Source organism: Aptenodytes patagonicus, chromosome 2, assembly GCF_965638725.1.
Source record: "Aptenodytes patagonicus chromosome 2, bAptPat1.pri.cur, whole genome shotgun sequence".
Taxonomy (NCBI): Eukaryota; Metazoa; Chordata; class Aves; order Sphenisciformes; family Spheniscidae; genus Aptenodytes; species Aptenodytes patagonicus.
Genome location: NC_134950.1, coordinates 150505077 through 150523678, shown reverse-complemented (window position 1 = coordinate 150523678; position 18602 = coordinate 150505077). Strand labels below are relative to the sequence as shown.

General features: G+C 38.1%; 1 protein-coding gene across 1 annotated transcript in view; it reads right to left on the bottom strand.

The window, feature by feature from the left end:
• PLXDC2 (plexin domain containing 2) overlaps nucleotides 1–18602 on the bottom strand; it is a 288625-nt gene that overhangs the window by 150545 nt on the left and 119478 nt on the right. The window contains exon 2 of the mRNA XM_076331665.1: nucleotides 5813–6024. Coding sequence (XP_076187780.1) covers nucleotides 5813–6024 — 212 coding nt within the window. The remainder of the gene's footprint in view (nucleotides 1–5812; nucleotides 6025–18602) is intronic.

The following is an 18602-nucleotide window of genomic DNA, read 5'->3' as shown; positions in this document are numbered from 1 at the left end:
TAGATGTGGTGCTTAGGGACATGGTTTAGTGGTGGACTTGGCACCATTAGGTTTACGGTTGGACTCGATGGTCTTAAAGGTCTTTTCCAACGTAAACAATTCTATGATTCTATGTTCTAAGACTTTATATGAAAAATTATGTTTTTCTCACTCTTTTCACGGTGCAAGGCAATAAAACCTTACTGTTAACATGGCTGCACTCAGCTCGAGCCTGACTATGATTTAATCTATTATTTTATTGCTGGATTTCTTTTTGATATTGGATGTTTGTGAAAGACAAACAAATTCAAAAGTAATTCACGTGTCCCAAAGTTATTTTGCAAAGTTTGTAATCTTCTGCTAATGCCAATGCAAGCTATATATTAGAGACTGCTCCATTTCAATTTATCTGTATTTTACTTTTCAGTGTTGTACTGTTCACTGGGGGTTAAACAGTCCCAAGGATCAGGGACAGAGAATGGTGAAGGAAAGGACCAAGCAAGCTGCCTAGAAATCTTCTATAAAGCCTGCAGCTGGAGCTGTTTTACAGAAAATCTGGGATAAAGAGACAAAAAATTATAAATACAAAATACAAATACAAAAGGAGAGTCACCTCTGTACATAGCTCTACATAGCCATAATCACAGGATATCACTTGAAAAGTGATGCATATTTCAAACTGTGGAAAAATTATTATGCAACATCTGTGTAATGCACAGTTATATATTAAAGCATTATTAAGCCTTTTCCAGTGCTCAGTGGCCATGCCTACATTAGCAAACACTGTGGCAAAACAGGAATGCATTTGTGGATACCTTAGTGGTAGATACTGGGGACCCAACATCCGTACTAGATGCATTTTGGGGATCAGTTCCTTTTCCAGTAAATGCAAAATTGCAACAGGCAACAAGAACCTCTGCTACCCGCCTTCATTGCCTTTATGGCTACAGTGCTTTGAGGATCAACAGAAGGGTCGGTCATACCATGACCATGAATCTGAGTTTATTTTAACAATATTAATACATTTAAAGCCATTTACTTAATAACAGTGAGTTATTATAGAGCATACATTTCTTTTATGACAGTGTATGAAGAAAGGTAGTATATTTATCCTATTTTTCTCCTTGCTTGAAAGAAGACGTGCCAAACTAGACATATTTGTTAAGACGTATTTTCACGCTCATTGCTTTTTCAAGGACTTACAGTGTTTGCAGCAACAAATTTCACCCTACACATTGCATTTCCTAGGCTCTATTTATTCTAAATAAAAGGCACTTCTGAATGTCCTGAGCACAATAAACAAAAGCGGTAGATTACTCAACAAAAAAACAAAAACCAACCCTGACCCCCAAGACTAGAATAAAGAGTCTCAAGAAAGATGGGAGGGAGGGGAAGTGGGGGGTGGGGGGAAGAGAGAAAAAAAAAGGAAAGCTAGACTTGAAATTATAAGATTGTGAAATCCCAGAAATTTAAGAAACAAACACTCTAGAAAGAAGACCTGTTGATATAAATGGCACTTCATTTTTGAATGTCCCTCCTGCTTTCTCAAATCTGCCCCACAATATTCTCTGTCTTTGAGGTCCCTGTAACTATAGTGCGGTACGCATTTTCCCCCTCAGACTGGCACCCACAGGACCATGGAGGCTGCCATTGCACTGGCCAGTCCTGAGCACTAGTTAGTTAGCGCATACGGGATGCAATTCTGATGCTTCCAAACTCAAAAACACATTCCTCTAGCTTAGTGGGAAACACTTCAGCTTCTGACAGCCCTGAAGTTATTCCAGGTAGAAGACTTTATTGTTTGGCTTTGTGACCCTTGGGAAGAAAAACTTCAAATTCATTTGAGTTCTCCTTAAGCACGATGAACTAACCATCTTTTAGAACAGGAAACCCTCCCTAGGAAGGCAAAAGGTTAAATCCTTAATTACCAAACGGAAAGCCAAACTACAGAGAAAACCTTAAAAAGTACATAGAAAGTTAGACTATACTAATAATATATCTTAAAAAAAAAAAGTTGTCACTTGACGTTTCTGCAAGATAGATAGGTCTTAGCCATGGTTGCTGCTATCTTCAAAGGGAGACTTTTTGATGCTTTCATTTGCCATGAAGCCAAGAAGCCAATTCGGTTGCACTTCATCACTACTGTCTTTTTGGGGTTGACCTTGCAGTTAATTTGGACTGCTGACAACCTATTTCTCCACCTGTCCCAAGGCTATCTGCTTTGAGGATTTCTCTAGGACTGTAACATTTGTGCCCATCTGTACAAGATGGGATCTCACCCTTTTTACACCTGTCCCTCTTCAGAGCTTGCTCACTCTCTCTGGCTATGTTACGTAGTGGGAATGAAACCTTAATAAACCGCTTACGGAGTATGGCCCCAGAGACTTACATATTCTCCCTCCTCTGTATTTGGGCTCTAAAGTACCCATTGCAAATAAAGCAAATGCAAATAAAACCTTTTTGTATTTACAACATTCTAGTCCCTAACTTGCATATTATAATAACCCTACTAAACTAGGAGAAGAGAGGAATATTTTCAAGATTGTCACACTGTTTTATAAAGTGTTTATGGTAAGCATTTGTTATACATTGATTTTACCCTATAATCTCCAGCTTGCTATCAGCTCTCCAGAAAGACCACAAATGCTACACGCATAGAAAATCTGGCTTGCAGCAGAAACCTGTTCTTCCTGTCCTTTGCCTTTCGCTTGGCATCTCCAGTTTTGTGGGTTTGTGCTGCCACAACACTGCACCTGTGGACCACAAAATTCCTATTCTCCAGAAACACAATAGGACTTGGAGGTCTTGTCTTCTCCTTCCCCAAGGCCCTGCTCATTTCTGAAGGTTCTGCACATCAAATGGCTATAGCCACTGCTTCTGCTAGTCTCTGCAATGCAGTTCCACTTCCAGAGAGTCCAGTTCAAAAGAACATCTTTATTCAAAAAAGCACCTGAATACAGCCATCATTTTGCATGAGTCCTGAATCACAGTGCCAAACAAATGGAGGAGGCAAAACAGAGCTGTGAAGAGAGACAGCAAATGTCCTGGCATCCCTAGTGGCTGCACTGCTCCAGCTCTTGGACCAGAGAGACAGCATCTCTAAAGAGAATCTGGCCATTATCATCTTTCCTACATATAGGAGCAGGCCTACCCTGGCTACAGCAAAGATGTGATAAACTGATTTACAATTCACTTTCTATAGCTGTTCAAGAAGGCCTGAATTTCATGTTCCACTCAAGTTGATCTTAAAACAGCCTATGTATTAGGGACAATGGGAGACCCAGGATGGTGCTGCTGTGAAGTTACAGAGCAACTCCCAATAACTCCAATGGAAAAACATGAATGAAAAGTCTCATTACCTTAAAATATCAAGAAAAGCCAGTGGGACTAAGCTATGCTCCACACAGGTTGATTTTATTATTTTCCACATTATGACTATATAGATTTGATAACACAGGAAACATTAAGAGATATTTTTGAACTGCAGAAATTTCTGCATACTGCCTTCCCTTTTGTCCTTGGTTGTTTATTTGGTTTGGTTTTTTTGGGGGGAGGTGTGGGTGTTTGTTTTCGTTTGATTTTTTAAAGCTGGATAGAAAGTAAACTCATCATTATAAAGAAGAACAGAAAACAGTATCAAGTGAAAATTAAAGATATGTTCATCACTGTTAGCCTTCCAGTAAAAGAAGTCTTCCACATTTGCATGGCAATGCCAAGCAAATACTTTAAAGAGAAACAGTATCTGTGATGGAGGGATGTTGTAATTCTGTAGTGTCATTAAATTTGAGTGGCAGGTAGTACTCATTCTCTGGATTTTCTTCAGCAAGAACTGCAACACACAGAGAAGGGTTTCAAAAATCAATATGCTCTCAAGCACTACCGATAAGCTCCCACGCTGCAGAAGACTTTGCGACATACAGATTCTTCCACTGTGAATATCTGTTATACTCTTTACCTCCTCTACAAAGCTGGGCATCAAGGTTTTCTTGTAAAATTCCTGTGTGTTGTAGTAGAGATTTACAACAGAATCCGATAATGTGTAAAACCACAACTCAGTTATTGTGCTGCGAAGACTTTAGAAAAAGAGAGGGCTGTGACAGAACACAAAACCTGAATTCAGTAAACTCAGTAAGGGTAATGTACTTTTGAGGTTAAGACGCTATAATGCCATTAATCTGTCAGGAAAGATGGCACTGGAAAAATACCATTCTACGTAAGTCCATTTGCAAGCATTCTTTTTTTTCCTGAATGTTGGCATATATGAGTGTTAGAGGGGGAGCTCTGACCCATTTTGCTTCGTAAGAGCTTGGAACTCAACTGAATGGAGACATTGCATGGAGATCTACAGGTAAGCCATGGAAAAATCAACTACGTGAACCTTCCTGTATTTGAGACGTCTTCCACTTCACCTGCTAAAATAATTAGAAGAAGGATCAATCTGGGTTATGCCTGAGTGAATTACTACAAGTACGGCCAGATGGGGATTGCAGGGGGCAAAAAACAAATCATAAGATCAACATGCAATTCAAAAATATAATTTACCAACTAGCGACTTCCATGTTTATGCAAGAGGAAACATAGTACTGTGCAAACTGGAAAGCTTAAAAAACAACAAACACAAACCACACCTCTCAGAAAGCATTATTATTTTTTGACTCATGCTATAGAGACACCATTGTCTCTACAGATGCGTTTTATACTGCTTTGCTTTTGTTATTGTGCAAGATAACAACCCAAAATCTGAAAGCTGTTTTGTTTGTCTGAGAGTGAGCTCCTCAGAACTGAAAAAATAAATAGCACTGTTGCTTTGGAAGCAGAGCATAAAGACTGAAAACGTTAAGCATAGCTTACTCCAAGCTGCATTTTATTGAAAGATAGGATGTAGATTTTATTAATAAGAAAATCCCAAACCTAATACTTAAAAAAAAAAATCAGTAAAAATACAATAATTATAATATTAACACTTGCTATCTGTGTATAAAGATAAAATCAGTTCAGCCAGTGTGTTTATGTAGAACCACTAAGGTAAAACAGCAGAATTCCCACAAATTATCATGGGTGGAGACATTTTGCGCCAATCAATCACAACATATCATTATGGTAAACTTCTGCTGTCCTTACACTGCTTGAAACTGAGAGCAGCTTTAAAGACAGAACTGGTACTCACTTGGATTTACGTTACGTCCATATGAGGGCAATCTGGCAGTTAAAGTTTTTTAAACAAGCAATCAGAGGTTGAATGAAACCATAAAACAGAGGGAGAACGTCCCAAGATTTCATTAAGATGGATTTGATGTCCCAGTATTTCATTTAGAATGATTTGATCCATGTTATTCTTCTTTGGAAGATCAACAATCAAATAGTACGGGCAAATTCTTTTAATGACCAAGCTGGAATTTTTTCCAATTTCTTATATCTCTAGGGCCTTTTCCCCTTCATGTCTGGATATCGCTCTCCATAAAGACCAGGCAAAATCTCACAAATGGAGGTGCTTACCCAAACTTTTAAGAAATAATTAAATTTTATTTTTTTTAATACTACTTCATTTTCCAGTTCTCCAGCAAGAACTGCTACAACGTGGGACTTCCCATAACCGCTTTCCAGCAGAGAGACAGACATCCTCAAGAGACTACCTTCAGACAGGACAGGCTCCAGCCCCAGGACAGGAGAAAAAGCTGGCTTCCATGTGCTGACAGGGTCACAAATACAAAGACCATGAAGTTCTCTTCCCCTATCAATGTTTGAGCACACTGAAGTCAATGTCTTCATTTTTTACTTACATCCAACCAAAGATAACAAATTGAGTAAAAAAATAGATGGACTGAATTTCTACCTCAATCTGGGTGGTGTTGTCCTGTCCCTCTTCAAGCAGCAGATCTGTGAAACCCCCCGGCTCAGAGGAATCCTGCCCCATGCTAGCTCTGTTGGTGTCGACTGATTTGAGAGACTCTGAGTGTCTTCTCCACCTGTGGCTGTTTACATGTGAATTCACTCGCGCATTTTCCTCCACTCGAGGGAAGCTCTGAACAACTTCATAAAACACACCTGTTTGACAAAAAAAAAACCCAACAAGATAATAAGTGAGTGGAACTTTGGTTTACTAATCATAACTGAAAACATAAAAATAGTAATCTTTTAATAAATGTTTTGAACGACTCTATAGCATAGCCAATTATATCTCTGATAAAGCTTCTACAACAGCATAAGAGTTTAAAAGAAGAGATAGCATATTATACTGCTACAAAATTCAAGAATTTGGACTAAGTTTTGTAGACTCCTCTAAACATCCCAAATGTTTTATTTTCCTGCTTATGTTGTGTTTGGGAAAAGTTTTTCCTGTAACTTTTGTAACTTTGATACCTGCCTACCCATAGGTGTCACATTTCAAAATAAAATAAATCTAAGAAAAAAAATGAGTTAATCATCTAAAAAAACAAAAGTAGAAGAGGCAGAGAAACACTGGTACAGACTTAGATTTTGCTACTGATTTTATGTAGAAAGAGCTCGGAAGCCTTGGTGAAAGGCAGCCAAATAAACATTATGAGAGGCATGAAATTCCCATAAACATCTGTTCCAGTGTAAAAATAAAGCTGCCCCATTGTATAAGTGATAAATGCAAATGATGTGTGAAGTCTGCAGACGCCCACTATGTCCCCTGCAAAGGGTGAGCAGTTGGGTGGTGTGTTTTACATATTCCTTTTGGACTTTATTCATGCTTATTCACAACTTTTTCATGCTAGTAAAACTATCACCAAGACAAAACCATAAATTCTTCAGTAGTTTCCAGTTTGCTCAATCCAAAAGCCAATCAAAGCATTTTTTGTTAATTTATTCAGTTAACACCATCAAGAGGGGGTAGAGTAATTTTGCATACTTTGCACTAAAAATCAGATACGCTTTTCATACTGTCTTTGGGTCTCAAAGGAGAAGTAGAGGGGTGCTCTGTGCTTTCCATGTGCCATGAAGAAGGGGATCTTGTTCAAAAAACAGAACTGTGAGGTTCCAAATGAACTCTCAAGAGAAGTGACAAAGTAAAAGAAAAACAGTGAGAGAAAGGATAGGCTGGTAAATAAATTATCTGTAGAAATATTTCCATTCCTTCTGTTTGGCAGGAGCTTCTGAGCAAAGGAAGGCACCACTTCCAAGGTCCCTACTAAGCATCACATATGTTGTCTCGGTACAGAAGAGACAGAAAAATAGAAAATTACCTATCAAAGGTTTAAATAAGAAGTAAGATTTTACTGCATCATAGCAGGAACAGGTGTAGGGGTCATGGATATAGGAGAATCTGCCAGACATTTTTCTTGACAGACCAGAAAGAGTTACAGTACAGAAACAGTCTCTAGTATGATTTAGGCTCTGTATGATTCTGTGTTTTCTATCAAATTCCCAAAAATCTACTAAACTTATTTCCTAAGCTATTTGATCACTCTCAACCACACTGAAATTAATGTGAGCTGAAGCTGCTTTGTCACCTAGAGAAATCAGAATTTAATAGAGAAGCAAAATAAGCAATCTCAGGCCATAACTTTCCTCAGACCCCAAGTAATCAGACGACTTCTCTTTTAATTGGTGGCTTTTTGAAACCTGTTTCCTTGCATTTCTTGAAAGCCTTAGAACACTTGTCTTCAACAAATTGCCACCACAGTCCCTGTTTTATTAGGCAATCAGCTGCCAGATGCAGAGGGACAGCTCAGCAGATGAGCTGACTTATTCCTCCGTGGTCCTTATCAAAATCTATTCAAAGCTGCCCTCTGCTTCAGCTTGAAGGCACTCACCATGGTGTTACAGGGATAAGGGCATCAGAAAGCTGACAGACACAGCAAACTTCTCAGATACAATCACAGATAGGCACTTTCTGCCTGTGATACGCAACGCCTGAGACTGGATCCGTGGAGGCAACGTTTGCCCTCCCGCCCCAGCCAGGTCTGTGGCACTAAGACACCTCGGCACCCACTGCAAGGCACAGGGAGCATTAGATACCTACGAACGGGGGTCACGGTGCAACAGGTACATGTCTGCAGGACCCCGCTCCCTTCTTCTCAAGCATGTTCCCTGGCTGCCCTTGGTGGCTCAAAACCCACATGCAGAGAGGCAAAAAGCGTATTTACCCTCATTTTGCACTCCCACTGCAGCCTACTCTTTTTGTGGTCAACAATCAACCTGTTGAGGCAATCACCAAAATTAGCAAATAGAAAATGCGGAAGTTAGGGGAGGGTCATAAATCCTATTCACCTCAGGCTGAGCCTTGTCTGTAAAGGAAAGCAATTATACTTTGTTCTCCTACATCCTGAATAGAAATGAATGTGGTTTCTAAACTTTAAGGTGTTGTAACATAAACTGCTTTTTGAAATAATAATAATACAGTGCTGGAGAGAAGAAGGAGATAAGCACATTCAGGTATTTCCACTGGCTTGGAAATTCTACACATTTTTCTCCATAATTTTTTTTTTTACAGTGTAATTACATCACAGCGTCTGCAAAATTTGGCATAGGCCATTCCCCATTAGAGAAATCTTTGGTGTCATCAGTGCACAACTTTTATCCTGTTTCAACTGTTTTAATTATGTGATTTTTCTCTTGAAACATAGAAAATGTTCTAAACCATATTGTTACTACCATTACACTGATAAATATTATTTTACAGGTACAAGCTATACTGACATAGGGAAGCTTTATAATCATCTAACTGTATTCAGAATGCATTATATTCTTCTAAATTTAATAGTAGCAAGAATTAAAAGGATGAACTGATAATATTTTCAGTTTAAAACTAGTCTTTGGGGTTTTTTTTCACTATTATCTCTGAAAGCTTCTACAAGTGTTTCCACTAGACTAGTTAACTGTCCTGGACTGGCAGAGTGGGGAAACTGAAGCTACAGTGTGAGAGAAAATCCGGATGTGTCTTCAGGGAATAAAGAGAGAAATTTACTGTAGGCTTCCTCCTTCCTTAAACCTTTTCCTTAAGCTACTGGGGATGGAGAGAGAAAGACGATGGGCTTTGCCAGACCAGCTCTGATCCAACATGGTGTCTCTGGTTTATCCCAACAGATCTCTAATGCTGAGAAAGTGACAAATATTTTTTTTTTTTTTAATGAGCTGAACAGGGTGTTTTCCTTTTATGTAAATATAATTGAAATATATAAATTCCCAGATAATGGTTAGATAATTTATTTTTCAAGTTCTAAATGCAGGAAGCTTATGAAGAAAAAGCATTCAGAGACCTAAAATTCCAATACTTTACAAGTTAGAACTATTTCATGTTTCTGGTTGAAATCTCTGTGTAGCTAATAAATCACATAAAAGGCATTTTAGAGGAAATGTACCAAAGTATTATTCTCTTATCTTTTAGATCTTGGAGCTCGCACCTAATTAACACTGAAGGAGAACGTGTCATTCAAATCAATTGGAAAGCAGCCAAATGCTGTAATATCTGATTAATAATAAAATCATAATATTAGCAAACAGATGAGTAGTAACTTGTTCAACCTGTATGAAGAGAGACTCAGAACTACAACAAGCCTTCAAATCAGTTAAAATTGAAACTACAGTTTTCAACTGATATTTTTATGTGCAAACCACAAGAGTGTTATATAGAGTTCTGTTACTGGCATGCAAATACCTCAGTGTGAAGGTCTGTAGAGTGATATTGTACTGTAGTATTTTGGAAGCAGTGAGAATAGACTACAGGACTTTCCAATGAATATGTAATTAAGCTGGTGTTTTGGTCTGATCTTTCAGCTCTTGTCCTTGAAGTTTTCATAAAATTAGCAATGAAAATCATTACGTCTGCAGCTCCCTTCCCCCTTGGGTTAAGTTAAATTTTAAGATTTTAACTCTGTGTTGAATAAAGCTAGAAGGGTGGGGGTGAGGGAGACAAATCTATAAAAAGCTTTCACTGCTCTGAGGTGATTTGGAGTTAATGACTGACTGTTGGCAAGTTCAGAAACTCTTGTTGCAGTTGGCCAGTTCAGCCCTTTGTAGTCGATGTGATCAATCAGAATTACCACCAAAGGCTTTCAGGGAATAGGGGCACCATTCACACAAACTGGAAAGACCTATGCAGAATATTTAGAGAGGAAACCGGGGAAGGGGAATGGGTGAAAATTGCAGACAGACACACTTTTGCTCACATCTAAGACAGGTGCTTCAAATTTCCTTCTGTATAGGTTTACATGCTCACAGGAAAAAGACTTTTGAAAGATTTTGGCATCTATTGCCTAAACCACCATGTTCCCAGATAATAGCTTTTTGACTACCTTAGCTTGCATTTTAACAATTACTAAACAAGCTTTTAAACTGTATTAAGCTAACCTGATGGAGGACACATGACCAAAACCTGTATCTTCTTGCACATCAGGACCTGACTTTTGAGGTGGCTCTGCTAATCTGAGGTTTTTGGCAGGAAGATGTGTGTCCTGTACTACAAAAACACACTGCTTAACACTTATATCATTAACATAAATCAGTGCTGAAAGTGGACAACAACTGAATACATAGAGAAGTTTGTCTACTTCAATATCGTGAATTATGCAAGTAGCTCTTACAGGTTGGAAGTGCAGATTGGGCTATACCAGAATGATTTGCAGCAAGGGAAGAGGCTGCCTGACCACGGCAAGGGCACAGGTTCTCTGCTTTGCCAAGTGTGCCCTCAAACAAAAAGGGAAAAATTCTAAGTAAATAAAACCAAAATGAAACGGCAGAGCTTGACAAGTAAGACAGCTCTGATTTAGTAGGGAAAGTCTGGTCTGCATAAAGCTTTATTTAGAATGAAGATCTAGCTCTCACTTTACAAGAAAAAGAAACATGCAAAATTTTATGGACAGCAATGTAATTAAAGAAGAAAGAAACCCTATTTTGAAACAAAAAAGCCAAATAGGTAAATAATCTACCACTCATTCAACTGGTTTTGGCTTTTTTCCCCCTTTTCCATGAGGTCAAACAGAGGTTTGTGGAATGTTTCAGCAGATCAGAATTTCAAAACTGCATTTCTGAAAAACGTGTTAATTACATTTCATGATTGCACATATTTAGGCCAACTCTGCAATTTGACTAATTTCATAAATGCACCATAATCCACAAGACTTTTCTTTGAAAGCCCAGAAATACTCACATATTGAAACCTCTATTCAACAGATTGCTTGTGAGATATAGTATCATCTTTCTCAATCTGCCACAGCCCAAATGCCAGCAAAATCAACTTTATTTGTCAAGGAACTGAAAATGCCATCCTACTCCTTTAACTTAAGTAACTTTCTATAGCCCGTCTCATGAATATGACCATTTCATTAGTAAAGATGAGAAACCGACAAATGTTGGTGGAAGATATGAATACTGGACCCATGAAGTGATAGACTCTTCAAAACATAAACGTTCCTTTAAAGGATTCTCCAAGTAGAGTGCTCATATACTGAATGACCATTATCACCACAAAATCAATCATACTTCTTACTTCATGTAAGAAGAACAATTTCCAGTTTAAATTATCTCTGCCTATGAACAGCTCAACACTACAGAGACTTCTTTTTCTGCCATACCTGATTCATGGGACTAGGACCAATTCTATCCTTCTGACCTTAATTTAGGAAAGAAATAACAGATATGCTTGATTTTCAATATGTCCATGATAATGACAGGATAAATTTCTTAACAAACTCATAAATAACATGATTTGTAAGAACTATCCCACAGTGACAATTAGCACACAAACAGCTGTGTTAATCTGGATCATGATTTTAAAAACAACAAAAGATCACACCCTGCCATTTTCTTTTTAAAGATTGCCTGAGACTGCTAAAAGAATGTTAATATTATGCGTGAGAATGATGCTTAGGACGATCCTATTTTCACTGAACAGGGGATGAGAATTTGTGTGGCCTGCAAAGGGAGTCAGAGGTTAACGATAATAAAATACTGAATGATGGCAGAGTATGATCACAGTACTGAAACTGCTGCTGTGGAATTGTATGGTCAGAACAACAAATAATATCTAAAATAATACCACCACCTTGATGCATGTTTTTCTTACAATTGTACAATAAATAGCTACTAAGACTAGTGTCCAATACAGAGTTAGTATCAATAATAATAGGTACTATTGCAGGGAAATAACATAACTGGTAATTTCCTTACACATGCCTTTTATCAACAATATTAATTCAGACTTTTCCCTTCGCAACCTCTTTCTATTCAATAATTATTTTTCACCACTACAAGTGGTCCCAAAGAGCATATTACCACACTTCTAGAACTTTATCTGCATCACAACTGTAACTTCTGCAGGTTTGTTTGTTTTTTTTTTTTAATTGTCTGATTTACTTTCATTTTGCAATTATTTATATAATCATACTGGTAAATTAAAATGGTATTGATAAAGTCAGGAGTCCGAGTCCACTGGTAACAGTACTGTAACTTTGATTAGTGTACATCAACACTGAGGAAATATTGTCTAATTCCAGCTTCACACATACTCTCCAGCTACATAAACACAATAATTTAACGTGCACGTTGAATTTATAAGCAATCTGATTATAACTTTATAATGTATTATGGATTTGTTTTGCTACTCTTCGTATCAGTTCCACTTGGGGACCAGGACCTAAGTTTATTGCTAACTGCATACATGCAGAACAAAAAAAAGGACAACTCATGCCTCAAAGGCGGCTTGCAGTTTTGAAGATGCTGGGTAATAAGAGAAGGGAGAGAGAGTTTTGGTCAGTAAACAGTCATATCAGTCATCATCAAAAACCTAACCAGTATCAAGAATTTGAAGGCATTACAGTAAGAAGAAGATTTAAAAAGGAAAAAAAGATGTCTTATCATTTGATGTGCTTAAATTTTTTTATACACACAACCTAGATGGATTTAAGTTGCTTTCACAACTGAGGGTTAAACAGTGACAAGAGTCTAGGGAACGCCGATGGTAACAGAAGTGGAAGGCATATAACATTTCACACCTACTAGGCTCTTACATGTCTCATGCACATCTGCATCCCACAGGTGTAGATCTTTTGTATTACTTTTGGAACAGTAAAAACACAATTATGTTTACGCTAACAATGCAAAGTATAATCCTTTATCACAAGCCTCCACTTTCTGAGACAGGGAGACAAAATCACTTTGAAAAGAAACCACAGAAAATGAAGATGGAATTGATTCTGGTTTAGCCTTTCCTTGCAAAAGAAGAAGCTCTAATAGGCTTAGGTACCCAGACATAGCAAAGTCAATTTGAGTACTACTCAGCATTCCTATTAACAAAAAACCAGAAAAGCCAGGATTGTGTAGTTCTGATTTAATTTAAAACTCCACAGATGTACTGTTACTGATGTGGTATTTTCCAGAGCTTTCAGGTCAGAGAGCTGGACCTCATGGAACGCATGAAAAAATTCAAAACCATGCTATTAGTGCCTATCTAAACTTAGTATACAATGCATAGCTGAAATAGTTTCTCTAATTGAAAAATGGGAAAGTAAAGAGTTTTCTTTCTCCTTAAGTGTTGCTTGTCTCAGCTGCTGTAACTTCAGTATAGCTTCTCTTCACATAGCTTTGGTCTTTGCTATACATACAACCATTTATTAACACTGGCCTTCAACCTTTTTTTCAGCTGGAGATCCCTAAAAATTTCCTAGTAGGGTTGTAAATTTAAGCCTACTCAAAGGAATACTTCCCGGTTCTTGTTTTCCTCTCCTTCTTTCCAGCACACAATTTTGCATTTTAGAAGGGAAGCCTGACTCCTAATCTCACCTGATTAGCAGAAAAGAGGTGCTTCCTGATACATTGAACAGTGCTGGGATTCTTCCTCCCAGCCTTTTACTTTCAGCTACCCATATTCAGCATGGTTAACACCACTTAATGTTTGCAGACCACACAAATAGGTTTCATATCCACATTCCCAGTAGCACTTCCAATAATTATTAGCAATGCAGATACCCAAGTGTACGTAGGTGAATATTTATCACATACTAAGTTTCCACGTAAAGCAAAAGGAAGAATGTCTGTAACGTTCTTAAGTTCCTGGCACACAACTCAAAATATTGATAATTGTATTTTCTTGTGGATTATCAAACTACAGCACAGAAAAGCAGGAAGTTAACATGTTTTAAATCATCTGAGGTTTTCTGATTAACCATCGTAGCAATAGAGTCAAAATGTTCATTCATGTGTAATTTATGCATCTTCTGTCCAAACTTCACTATATCACAAACCCTTGCTAAGCCATGAAAGTATTTGTGTAAAAAGCAGTAAAAAATAAAGAATTCAACAAAAAATTGTCCTGCTAAGAGAAATGGAGATCTCTCTAATATTCTATTTACATGCAAATTCTTTCTTTTCCAACGTAGATGCAAAGGTTTTCCAGAGAATACTAATACCAACTGTACCTTATTTAAGCACATTAGACAAAAGTTTATAAAGGCTTTTTTCTAGTCGATAACAGAATTACAGCACGATTGCCAACATCGGACACTAGCATCTCCAATGTGCCCACCTCACAGTTCCAATTTGAAAGCATCTTTCTTTTTCGTAAAGGATCCAGCAAACCTGTGCACTAGAACATCACAAGGATGCCAGTGCCATGGTGGGTCAGCTTCTCCTCTAGATTCAGGCTTAACCAGAACGAGGAAGCAATCCATTCAGCTAGAAGACATGCACCAATGTGCACAGATATGTAGATGACAAAAATGGAGTTAAAAAGTTAGATGGACAATTTTGCAGTCACATTGTTAGGACTAACTTCTGTTTCTGGGCAGCAGAGAAAAGCATACAAAAATGAAATAGTCATTCATAATTTGAACTGCAGCATATGTTTGGAACTCCTTTTGCATGACTTGTCAAGGGAGAAGGGAGCAAATAGCTGGGATGTGTCAAACTGTTAGCTTGGCTAATTTATGGCCTTCCCAGCAGTCAATGGCAAATGCAACTTTGGTAGAAGGGTTATCTTCATTTTCAGCCCAAGGAAAAGCCAGGAGCTAAGAGATATGCAAATCCATTGCTTGAAAAACAGATTAGCACAAACAGCGCTAGACTTTTTATAGACTACAGAGGCAAAGAGCAGCAATTCCAGGGACACCACTCTGGCCAAGACAACATCGGTTAGCTCTCCACAGGCCTGTCACTCACTGGTGCCGGAGCAGCATCAGAGGGTAATTGGCTTCCTGGGTAGCCCTGTCAGGCTGACTTCGAGTCAGGCACAGGGATCAATGTCAGCACTCACACCAAAGACAACCACGTTGGATTTGGTGGCTCAAGCAAAGAGATACAGACAGGAAAACAAAGCTCACATATCAACACAATGGAGCTACCCATACATACATGTATATGCAACATCACCTCGCAGGCACAGACTAAAATCTGAGCAACCCGGTGCAGTGGAAATAACAGAAGAAAGGTGGCAACACCTCATCAGATACAACAAACTCTGATGGACACACAGACCAAGGTTTTCCTCTCCTCTCTTGTCAGGAGTGCCCAACAGACTGTCATCACCTTGTTAACAAGTTTGTAAATAGGGACAAACTCCTAAGACCCTTACTCGCTCCTAACTCATTTCTTACCGAGTTTGTGGCAGTGGGCCAAAATACAGCCTACATAAAGAGTGCCACTGCTCAGAACTCAAACCAACCCGAACACCTTCAAACAAGGCAGATCATGCAATGTCGCCCCAGAGCGACTGAAACATGACATGTTTTTCCTGCTGCGTCCTCAGTTCCCTCTGCCCTTTCACAGGAGTAGAAAGGAAATGGTTTGCGGTATTAGATGTTTCACAGAGCTCAGATTTGGAAAACTGGAAAATGAACAAGCAATTGCCGTTGCCCAGAAATGTGTAGTGAGGAATGCAATAGTATCTGACACTATAAGAGCTGAAGAAAACAACTGCATGACTTTTCTTCCACTGTGCTGGTAAAGGAAAGTTTTTGAAGATGGGAAGGTTAAAATTTACAACTGTTTGCGGAGACGTAATTTGGGCTTTCCTTCAGCTCAATACTAAAATGCACAAAGTGATTTCAGACAGAACTTAAAATTTAACCCCCTTCATTTTCATTATGGATTAAATAAGGAAATTTTATATCGGTTTTCATTTTTTGGACATGAAGTTTTCCTAGACCAACAGTGATTCAGGATTTAGAAAGATCATGCCAGCTCCAAGTAAATAGATTGATCATTTGTGGAATTAATTAATTCATTTAATAAAAAGTGAAGGCTTAGTGCCAGAACTCACTACATTATGGTGTCAAGAAAGGGTTTTCATAAAACGTCCTGCAAAAAGTAAAAGTAGTAAATTGACACATTCAAACATGGAGTTGCTCCAAGGGTCAGGAAAAATAAAGATGGTCTCACTGGGCTTATGTGGTGGGGTTACATGTTTAGGTCAGCAATGATTGAGAAATACATTAAATATTTGTACTTTAAAATTCTCAAAATGTTTTTGACCTAATTTTATTGGCTTTACAGATACACTGAATTATGCTTACTGTGTTTTATTCTTGAGGCTTTTTCTGTAGAGATGGGATGGTCAAGAAATGACAATGATAATTTTTTTAAAAGAAGAGCTGTGAAGCTTGTTTCAATGTCTCTTCACCCTCAACCTGCAATTGCTGTTCAACTTAAATTTCTCTATACATTTACCCAGTTCGCTTATTTCTGTATCTTTTGTTCCAAACGAATAGTACAAAACTTTAAAAAGATCTATTGCCTTCCATTTTCATCCATATGCATTAAGTAGGTATTTTCAGGACTTTTGAAAACATAATAGTGATTTTAAACAATAAGGGCTCCAACCTAGCCTGATGCAGTAAGTCAGTACCGTAGATATGGCCCTCTGTAACACCAACCACTGGAGAAGTCAGAACCTTTCAATTTTCCAGGAAGCACAAGAGAAAACCAAGTGACTATAGTAAATATATATGGTGTAGAGATGGATTCTAGAAAAGGAACCAAAAATGTACCATGAAAGCCTGGGTCACTTAATTTTTTTATAGTATTTTTGCATAATAGCTCAAGCGATGCTTCACGTTTACTATCTGTAAGATGCAGATAATGATACTGGCTTTGTCTGTTAAACATATTCTGCGTTACTGATGACAAGCGCTAGATAATAGCTATGTACTATTTTATTACTGAAATACCATTGTTTATTTCTTCCAGACTCTCTGTTACTGTGCAGGGGCAAACTATTTTCTGTCTTATCAAACGAAGATTAAATTTGTCACTGAAATTAAAATGGGTATAATGCCTTCAGCTTCTTTTCAGGAAAAAATCTCATTTTAGCTTCCTCAGGAGATCTGCTGGAGAAAAACACCATGTTTCTAGCACACTAATGGGAGGAAATTAGAACAGAGACTGTTCTTAAGCTCTGGCACAAAATCTACATTGCTAGACTTGATGTGGGAACAAAAAAATAAATAAATTGTACATTAAGGAGGAATTGTTGTAGATATGTATTTAGAGTCAAAGAACAGCTGTATAAAACCTATCAAGAAGCAGAGACATAAAAATAAGAATTAAGCCAGTTAGAGCTATGAATGATAGAAAGACATTCTTTGGCAGAAAAGAAATAATCCATTTGAAAACTGGCAGAGATACCAGGGAAACAGAAGAGAAAATATTGCATCAATCTTGAAACTTGTCAAAGCAATAAAATTATCTAGCAAATGTTTAATTGGACTGCCCGATATATGAAGTATTTAATATTGCCTTTCTCTTCTCCCAAAAGACAGACAAACTAGTACTGTGGACTGTGCAGATATGGGGAGTAAAGTGCAGAAAGGGCATGTTTTCACAGTTTTTAACTAACCAACAGGACTGGAAGGACTCAGCTCCTATAAAGGGGTTTTAAAATTTACAAATAAAGCATAGTTTTATATATATATTACATTTGACACTGCTTACATGCACTTCCATTGTGCCTAAATAAAATGAGGGAACGGCATTGCTGGCATCCACTTTTAATACATGGAACTTGCGTGGAACTTAGTTATTTGGATAGGCATGTTCTGGGAAAAGATTGAATAAATGTGGGTTTTTTTCTTTATTATACACCTTCCAATTCTACCACAACATTTCCAAGAAAAAACATTAACAGCTTTGCAGCACTCCTGCTGGGGTGGCTTTGCTAGCATGCCGTGTACGTACGCTTCATCTGTGCATTTTCTTAATGAGGAGGCAGAGATGGATACTGCCGCGCTACAAAGCACGTGGTGCTTTGGAAGCTGTGCAGGGATGAGCTAGCCCAAATGACATCACTCTACACTTACGAAAGGACAGATTTACATCTCTCTCTGCTGTGCCTTGTGCTTTTCTAAGTGGAAGATAGGACATTACGTAATGCGTGAAGATCATTATACATTGATCATCGCATGAAGAGCGTGTTATTTTACTTTCCAGAGGGTAAAAAACAATAGAGGCAACACACAGAACAAGACAGTCCAGTACATTTCTTAAAAAAACCACAAGTATGCTTAAGTGCTTTGGAGGGGCTTACTTTGTAAATGAAGCTGAGCTTATAGGGGCTCAGACTTGGTAGACTCAGTGACTTAGATGCATGCAAACACTGCCCAGTGCATTAAGAGAGCTGAAGGGATGGCTCTATGAGGAAGAGACCTTCTTCACAAGAAGGTTTGTTTTCT